The sequence below is a fragment of the Papaver somniferum genome, chromosome 3 (genome assembly GCF_003573695.1).
Source record: "Papaver somniferum cultivar HN1 chromosome 3, ASM357369v1, whole genome shotgun sequence".
NCBI lineage: Eukaryota > Viridiplantae > Streptophyta > Magnoliopsida > Ranunculales > Papaveraceae > Papaver > Papaver somniferum.
Window position 1 is genome coordinate 179481326 of NC_039360.1, and position 9960 is coordinate 179491285.

The 9960-nt window shown below is 35.4% G+C and overlaps 1 protein-coding gene across 1 annotated transcript; it reads left to right on the forward strand.

Moving 5' to 3' along the window:
- Positions 1-8629: 8629 nt before the first annotated feature.
- Positions 8630-9653, forward strand: LOC113358174 (proline-rich protein 2-like). The gene has a single exon (XM_026601704.1). It carries the CDS (start codon positions 8702-8704, stop codon positions 9338-9340), a length of 639 nt encoding a protein of 212 aa, XP_026457489.1. The 5' UTR covers positions 8630-8701; the 3' UTR covers positions 9341-9653.
- Positions 9654-9960: the final 307 nt, after the last annotated feature.

Consider the following 9960-nt stretch of genomic DNA (forward strand, 5'->3'; position numbering starts at 1 on the left):
AAATTGATATCAACATATCGTGACTTTTCACATATGAGTTTCAATCGGAACACCTTATGATCCTTTGATAAAGCCTACCAACATGGACTAGAACTTAATACCGCTAAATCAAAAAGCCACACAAATCATAAGGACTACACCATATGAGATCGAATATTAAGGTTAATAAAAACAGAAATCAGACATCTCATAAAACCGAAATCACATAGAAAAAATACAAACATTCATACACAGGCTATGCAATCGGAAACTATCACATGAAACAAAAATTATAAAGTAATAATTTTATTCATAAATAATAATATTGATAATTTTATTCAAATAGACCTTATACAAAAATATCGAAATAAATCAATACATTGATGTCTATTTTCTGTAAATAAGAACCTAATTAATCTTATTTTTATTCCATGAGCAACTTAATCCTTCATATCAGTACTAGAATAAGGCAGGTTGTTACTCTCAAGTCTGAACACAAAATTGTGTCAATTATCTCAATACACTGATCTTTCTTCAGTATATTTTGTCTTTCCTTCTTGCTAAGTGATGTGATTTTTATGTTGTTGTAGAAAGTGGTAGTAAAAGTTCGTTCAACTCGGACTTGATGAGATTCGATTTCAGACTTAATAAAAAAAATATATATAAAAGATGTCACAGTATCGAGAGGTACTGAGACTCAGGGTTCCACTAATTCTCATTCATACGATTCATATATTTATCCTAGATAATTATAGCTCGAACAATAATAAAATATTGACTCTATGTCTTTGCCAAGGTAGATTTTTAAAAGATCAATTATAAATCACAAGCATGACGCATCAAAAGTACTAAAACTAAGCATACGTCATCAAACGAAATCACAATTAATTAGTGAAAATCATAATACAATTAAATCAAGTGCAAGAAGTCATACAAGATATAAATAGAATTACCACATGCATGAAGAATTGCTTCCTCCTTTGTCCCAGTGTTGGGGTTTAGCTCTTCATGGTGCAAACACGCTCAAAATAATAACTCATGGCTGAATAGGTGTTTCATTGAAGAAAAATAGTATTATAGCGAATTTGTAACAGTTATAATTGTTACAGAATTCACTGTTACAGAAATTGTTGCAAACTGAAGATAATTGTTACTTAATGGACTGTTACAGGATTCTGAAATTTAAGACGCTACGAAATACGACTGTCCTTTACGGCCTTATGTTCTTCATCTTCGTCTTCTTCCTACTGCTGCTGCTGCAACTTCTCTTGCAGCTTGATTCTTAGCTCTGCAATGTACCCCCAAACTATTGATATCCTGTTGTGAGTCTAACCAATGCTTTATATACACTACAGGGTCGAGATAACTCCGAGTAAATCTTCCAAACCTATTTTTTTCTTCGGCCAAAAGTCACGGAACTATTTCCTTCTTCTTCTCTGCCTACGCGTTCTAGATGTTTCTAACCTTCCCAAATCTTCTCAAAAGAATCCCAGAAGATATACCTTCCCTTAAAAACGAGTAACTTCCAAAATATAGTGGAAAAATTCCCCGAAACATTTTCACTTTTCTGGGTTACTCTGTTTTAACAAAGAATCGACAAATCCTCCCGTTCATACGTTGTTGAATCTCTTACCAACAATTTTCCATATAAACAGGCCCAATCCAATCCAACTGTGTAATAAAATCCAATTTAAACTCCACATAATCTTTTTCAGTTTCGGACCGAAAACCCGGGACCCTGTTTTTCCTACAATCATATCATCTAGCCAAATTTAATCCATTACAGCACTTGTACCAGGTCTGTTTAGGGCTAGAAGTTATTCCCAAAGAAATTATTGATTTAGTCTCGCACAAACACATTCAAAACTCGAACCCTAATTCTGATCGTTCAAAATCCATTTTTCCCGCCAATTTCAAATTCAAACGGAGAAGATGATGACCTCCCCTAACAACTGGCGATGTGTGAATAACAGTGGGGCGCCCCTTATCAATTGGGTGCCCCTTATCCAAAATGGGTTTGCGAATATCAAGTGTCTTCCGGGTGCCAATAACATTTTTCTGTGGTGCCTTTAGTAATTTCTCCCGGGGGGTTCAAATACCACTTTTTGAGCCAATTTCGCCGCAAAAACTTATTTCTACAAAAATACCTACAAAGACATAAAAAGACATAATAAATACAAAATCGAGCACTAACATAAAATTGAGTTTATATTAGACACACAAATATGTTTATCACTAAGCCAATCTCTCTTTTTGATATATCTCTTTGGTTTCTTAATATCAAGAGATGGTGCAGACTTATTCTTAAAGAACTCTTTTAGATCAAGAACCTTTGCAAGAGAAGACATAGGATCCTGACTCATAGTTCGGACAAGGAATGACCAGAGAATGAGAGGAATCCTTTATAAATATTGATTTTTTCATACTACTGAAATATAATATTCCTATAAATAAAATATTTTCTTACTAGATTTTTATTCCCATAATCTACACATAAGTGCTTTTATTTTTGCTTCCTCACACACATAATCGGCACACAAGGTGAGGATGCAATCTAATACCGATTAGGTGGTATTAGTATGAGACTTTCTCTCATCATGGGATTTAGAACAAACAAGATGTTCTTGATCTAGTGAAGTATGATTCAAATAGGTTCTCTTGTTACCTCGATTTAACCAAGTTTCCGGAGATTGGTTGGAATTGTATATGCACGTCTTAGCAACCCGTGTTTTTGAGACAGTTTTGCACTTTGTCTTATTTTCCTGGCACCATTAGATGATTTTTCAACATCGGAAGATATACCCATTTTTAAAATGGTTAAATCACTAATGGAATACGAGGGAATTAAATTAACAACTAGTGCAATATTAGTTGTTTCCTCTTTAGCAGAGTTGTATGAATCAGAGGTCTCATCTAGAGTTACAGCTAATGACTTGCTTCCAGTGTATTTCCTTAGATTAGGACAGTCTTTGGCCTGATGACCAAAACCTTTACACTTGAAGAACTGAGGATGAGGGAGAGAAGTACGATGGTTATCTTTTACAAATCTCTTGTTACTTTTCTTTAAGAAATCTCGAAACTGTCTTGTAATCATCGATAATGTTAGTTCTACATCATCATCAGAATCTTCTGCAATCAATTCATCAGAATCATTTAACAATCTATTTTTCTCCACATAAGCTTTTGGAAAATTTTCAACTTTAAAAGCAATTCTTTTAGCTTGAATAGATTGTGATTCATTATAAAATATCTTTAACTTTCCAACAAGTGTGCTCGGTGATATAGTTGAAAGAAAATTTGCTTCCATGATTGCATGTTTCTTAGATTCGTATCTAGATGGCAACGATCTGAGAATTTTGCATACTATGTCCTTTTCAGAAATATTCTTTCCAAGGGAGAAAAAGCATTAACAATATCAGAGGGTTTGATGTGAAACTCTTCAAAGGTGTCATTATCATCCATACGAAGGTTTTCCCCATCAGAAGTGAGGGTTTGAAGTCTGGCTTCCTTTTCTGATGTATTACCTTCGAATACGATCTGAAGATTATCCCAAGCTTCCATTGAAGTTTGGCATGCTGATACATGGTGTTGTAAATCTCGACTTACAGCATGTATAATAGCATTCAAACCATCTGAATTCTACTTTTAAATGCCACTTGTATAATCTACTAAGTTTTTAAACTCATTTTATGATCCTTCCACTTTCGGACGATTATACCCATCAACGACCAATAACCAAGCATTAAAGTCGCGAGATTGAAGAAAAGATTTCATAGCAAATTTGCACCACCGATAGTTGGTTCCGTCAAACCTTGGCGGTACCTTAATTGAAATCGATTCATGAGAATTTGAATTCATTCTTATAGGTTGGATAGCACCAAATACAGATCGTTAGATCTTTTCGTGTTTGCCAGCTCTAATACCAATTGAAAATACGAAGGTACCTAAATACACCACAATCTTTTATTTATAAACCTATAAGTCCTCCACCGAATATGATCGTCTATGGACAGAGTCGAGATAATACAACAATTCGGTTCACACTTCGTGTGATCGTCTATGGATACGAGATCGAGACAATACAACAACAAGATCACTTGTGTGATTAACTATGGATACAAGATCGATACGATACGACAACAAAGTGTGTACTTGATAATATTTCCGAATCTCTATAGGATCAATATCAAGTATTACGGAGTTAACGTGTGCATTTTTATTAATTATAATAATAATTATAATGCGGAAAACAAAGTAAAAGACATAACAAGATTTTGTTAACGAGGAAACTACAAATGCAAAAAAAAAAACGGCACCTAGTCCAGTTTCGAATACTCTCATAATTAAGTCGCTATACAAAATCTAATACCAACTTCGTATAGTTGAGACCAAGAAGACTACCCCTAGCTACTTAGTTCCCTTAGTATCCCTGCACCTTCGACTTCTAGAGTCACACACGTGAATAGCAAGTCCTTTGGATCGTATTCCAAACAGCAAAGGAAGAATCTGTTTGGTAACCACTCTAATCAATGTTGCTAGAATATATGTGAGTCGTTGACAAAGGCTCTTATGTTTAATCTAATAAACTCCTTATTTTGGTAGGCCAATCTAAATATTGATTATCAAAGATAAACCGATTCTAGTTGGATCCCAGCCGATCAAGGTTTGTGCACAAAATCCACAAGATACGAAAACTAATAATAAATCTTCTTCGTCTTCAAATCTTCTATTGCCTTCAAATACCTACACAACAACACTTGAATCCTCTCGTGATCAATCAGACACAGAACGGAGTCTGTTAACAATGGATTATCACAAAGATGTATTTAGATCTAACAACAGTTCTACGGATCCCGTCGATACTTTGATCTAGTCTGAGTGAATCTTATATCAGAATGGAAGATTCTCAAGAATAAATGAACTAGGTGCAATCAAAGTTTCAACAACCGTCAGTCAATCAAATCAATAACTAATAACACTACAATTATCTAGTTTCTCACCAACGGTGTTGGTAAAGCTTCTTGATCCCACAGAAGTCTGTAAACGAGCGGTCGTAAGAGATTTCACCTAATTAGGATACTTTCCTCTCCCAACAGACGGCTCCACAAGAAACAAAAAAAAATGAAGTTTGCCTAGCTCTTAGGATGGTTTGCTAGAAATGCAAACTTAGGTATTTATAGACCAAGGTTGTTTGGACACCATGGAGATTCCAAAACCGAAATTACTCTTAAAGATGATAAGCTTCTAGATGTTGATATTATTTGAACATGTACATAACTATTATCATTAATTGTTCAAAGATATCCCTTTATACTCAAGGTGATCCCATACAGAAAAAGTGAAAAGCATTTAATTTTGATTTTTTATCATATATGTTTGAATTATCAGCAATTAAAGCATATCCTCTGAAAAATATTATTAGTTAATATGCTAGACTAATAATACAAGTTTCCTATGAGAGTTTTCGAAAATATGGTTTGGCATTTAAGTGGAAATAGTAAAACGAAATTAAGTACTTTAATGTGAATATCTTGAGAATATTTTCTATTTTGGAATTTCCTTGTTGTCCAAACAACCTTAGTCTATATATAGTTGAGTTTGCATTTCTTACAAACTATCCTAAGAGACAGGCAAACGTCATTCTTGTAGTTTCTGGCGGAGACGTCTATTCGGAGAGGAAAGTATCTTAATTAGGCGAAATCTCTTATGACCGCTCGTTTAAAGACTTCTGTGGGATCAAGAAGCTCTACAAATACTGTAGGTGGAAAACTAGATAATTGCATTGTTATTTAGTTTTCTATTATTGATTTGATTGACTAACGTTTGTTAAAACTTTGATTGCATCTAGTTTCTTTATTCTTGAGTACCTTCTTTTCTTATATAAGGCTCACTTAAACTAGATCAAAGTATCGACATGATCTTTAGAACCATCTTCGGATCTAAAGACATCTTGTGATAATCCATTTTTAACAGATTCCGTTCTGTGTGTAATTTGTCACAAGAGGATTCAAGTTGTGTTGTGCAGGTATTGAAGGCAATAGAAGATTTGAAGACGAAGAAAAATTCTTATTACTTTTCGTATCTTGTGGATTTAGTGCACAAACCTTGATCGGCTGGGATCCAACTAGAATCATTTTTATCTTTAATATACTTGATTGATTAGTTGCGTGAGATCTGCATCACCTTATAGTTTCTATTTGAGATCTATATTGATTGATTGCAAATCTAGAGTTTGATTATTTCGGTAATCAAATTTTAGATTGATCTAACCATACAAAGGAGTTTATTAGTTTAAACGGAAGAGCCTTTGTCAACAACTCACATATCTTTATAGCAAAGAGTGATCAGAGTGGTTACCAAACAGACTTTTCCTTTGTTGTTGATCCAAAGGACTTGCTATTCACGTGCGTGACTCTCGAAGTCGAAGGCGCATGTATACTGAGGAATCTAAGTAGCTAGGAGTAGTCTACTTGGTATCAACTATACGAAGTTGGTATTAGATTTTGTGTAGCGGCTTAATTCTGAGAGTATTCAAAACTGGACTAAGTCCCGGGTTTTTCTGCATTTGTGGTTTCCTCGTTAACAAAATATTGTTGTGCCATTTACTTTAATATTTTGTATTATAATTGTTTTATTATAATTAAAGTAAATGGCACTTATACGTGAATCTGTAGCACTTGATATTGATCATATAGAATTTCGGTTTAATATCGTACCTATTATCAAGTGAACACTTCGTTGTCGTACCGTCTCGGTCTTGAATCCATAGTCAATCACACAAGTTATCTTGTTTTTGCATTGTCTCGACCTCGTATCCATAGACGATCACACGAAGTGTGTACCGAAGTTGTTGTATTGTCTCGACTTTGTCCATAGACGATCACACTTGGTAAAGGACTTATAGGTTGATAAATAAAAGATCGTGGTATATTTGGGTACCCTCGTTTTTTCAATTCTAAAATACAGAAAATTAAACCAAAAGTAGAAAATTCAATTAGCAAAAGAAAGGTTGTCATAAATGAAAAATCAGGGAGGAAATAACAATCGAGTTTTACAGGCTTCAGACACATATGCTTTTGCCAAGAGTGTAGCTTTATCTCTTGATTCCAGAGAGATGGTATATCTGAGAAATTTTCTGAATGATGAGATAAACAGGAGAAACCGAAGAGAAGAATATGAAAGGGCTCGACAAGAAAATGTTGTTGAATTTTCTATTTAGAAAGAAAGGAGAATTGCAAGAGATGCATGAAAGCAAAGAGAGGGGGATGAATGAGATGATTCTTGTGTCTGGATAAAAAGTAGCAGTGCAACAGAAAGTGATTCATAGGAGGCTGAGGGGATTGAGGGACATGCAGATGGAGAGAGTTCTGGAAGTGAAGATGCGGAAAAAAAAAGAGCAAGGAATGAAGAGGATGCATGGTATGAAAAGTATTTGGCAAAGAAAGTTGATCCTCCAATCTTTGCAAGAACCATGAGAGAGCGATTGAATATTGATTCAGGTGGAAAGAAAATTGAGGGAGTTGATGAGAATTAAGATGTTATTGAGGAGGAGGGGGCGATGATGAGAACAATGAAGACACTTCTGATGGTTATGGTTGTGTGGTTTCAAGTGGAAGTGAAGACAATGCACATACTGAAGAAGAGGGTTTTGTAAGCAGTAGGGAGGTTGACTCAGATTAGTCATCTTAAGGTTATCAGGAAGATCATAGGTTTTAAGCTTAGAGGTAAGCTTAATGATTGTTAACAAGTTCTTTATTAACATATCTTTCTGATACTTGTTGTTGGTGTGTGGTCTTTGGTGATCTTTTTGTTCTTTTGGTAAATCCAGACATCAGTTAAATTACTTTTGTGAAAATAGGTCAGTGGTGATGAATAGTTTCATTGTTTTGTTTAGAAGTATTTTGGTAGATATTTTGGTTTGATGTAAGATATGTCTGATATTGAAAGAAGTTTGTTTTGTTTTTGGGGTTGTAATCTCACTGGTGTACTAAAGGAGATTTAGGCAGGATTTTAAAATACTTGTAGGTGTTGATCTCAGTTGTGATGAACTTGTTCACTTTCATATGTAATATAATCTTTTTGGCAGTTGTTATGACTTGTAATCAATAAAGAAATGTTAGTAATGGTTGGACAAAAATCTTGCGTAAAACTGGTGGATCCAAACGATATAACAGATGATCTAGAAATCAATTACGTGCTTATGTCATGAAGACGAAGCAGAGCTCCATCTCTCTTTTCTTTTGCTAATACGTCCCCTTACAGACTACTAATTCAAATGGGGCGCCACTTTATAAAATTCCCCCCTTGATATTTTATCCCAAAACAATCTAGTAGCACCAGTGTATCAGATTCCTAAAGTCGACCTTGTGGTGGACCAGCATATACACCAGCATGTAAGCATGTCGACTAATGGCAAAAGTGACGAAAAAGAAATATGAAAAGAAAGAACTCAAAAAGATACAGTAGTTGATTTCATTTTAAGTTTTCAACAACACACAACTTGACAAAAGTACAAAAGAAATGGCAAAGTTCGTCAATGTATTTTTTTCCCTCTAATAGTTTTTCAACTTTCATGGACCGAAAGTAATGCATTGTACAATGTTTCTAGGTTACGGTGTAACGTAAAAGATTAAACTCCCTTTTCTAAGTTAGATTCATTTCAAGTGGTGGTGACTTCTTCCTTTTGGTGCGGTCATCATAACGCTCCCACACATAAAATCTCATGTACACATCCCCATTTCTCTCCTTCCTTCTCCTCCTTTCTCTTTCTCTTCACTTTCTCTCTCACCACTTTATTTCATTTCACACTCTCCTCCACCACTACCCAGTTTTTGCCCCCAAAATGGCAAAGACCTTCCAAATTCTACTCTCAATGATGCTTCTTCACTTGATTTACGCTTCTACTGCGAAGGCGGCAAGGCTAACTGTCACGAATAAGGAGCAGATAGAGTGTACGATGTGTGACGCTTGCGAGAACCCGTGTCAACCACCTATAACTTATGCATCGCCACCACCGCCTTCACCACCTCCACCCACACCAACTAACGATTGTCCACCACCGCCTTCTCAAAGTACTCCAACATATTACTACTCACCGCCACCTCCATCAAATAATCCAACTCCAACTTACACTTACTCTTCACCACCACCGGCAGGTCAAGCTATAGGTGGATTAGCAAAACCACCACCTAATGGTTATAGCTTATATCCTGGACCGCCACCACCTAATCCGATCGTACCTTACTTTCCATTTTACTATCATGCTCCTCCGCCACCTCAATTCTCTTCAGCAAATTTGATCGCAATCAAGAATTATTTTTCATTGATATCTATTATTTCGGTTACTATTTGCTATTTTTAGTAAGTAATTTATAGATCTGAAGTTCCCCAAATTACCCCTTCAAGGAAACTTATTTAGTCGGCAGCATTTTTAGCATGGAATAGAGCCATGAACGCGATTGAAGCACGGTTTAGGGCTTCAAATTCGTTCTACCACGATGGTGATTTCTTAGCAAGTGCATAAGAAATCCACGGCTGATGATGTTAGTATTGGTTAGAAACGAATAATCTGTAATTTTCTCTATATTTCTTGCCCTTATTGTCATTTAACTGTTATTACACAAATAATGCAAAATTATAATAGAAAAATTCTTCTTTTGCTGTGGGATTCAACTTTAATTCATCTTTTAGTTATCAAAAAAGTTTCTGTTTTCTCTTCTTCTTTTTGTTGGAGCAGAGACAGGAGTGCATTAGTGGTAGTGGTGGTGGTGGACCTTGTGGTGGTGAGATTAGGTCATTGGTTAGTGAGAGAAGTGAGTGAAAGAGAGGTGAATCTGATTCTGGAGTGTCGGTCCACTAAAATATGATTTGATGCCCGGGCTGGCTACGGGAGATTAATTGAATTGTTATGAGTTTTAAGAATGCATTTCCTAAAAATTAAATGCACATGTCGGGCATAAAATGGCGGAACCAAGTTTTAGA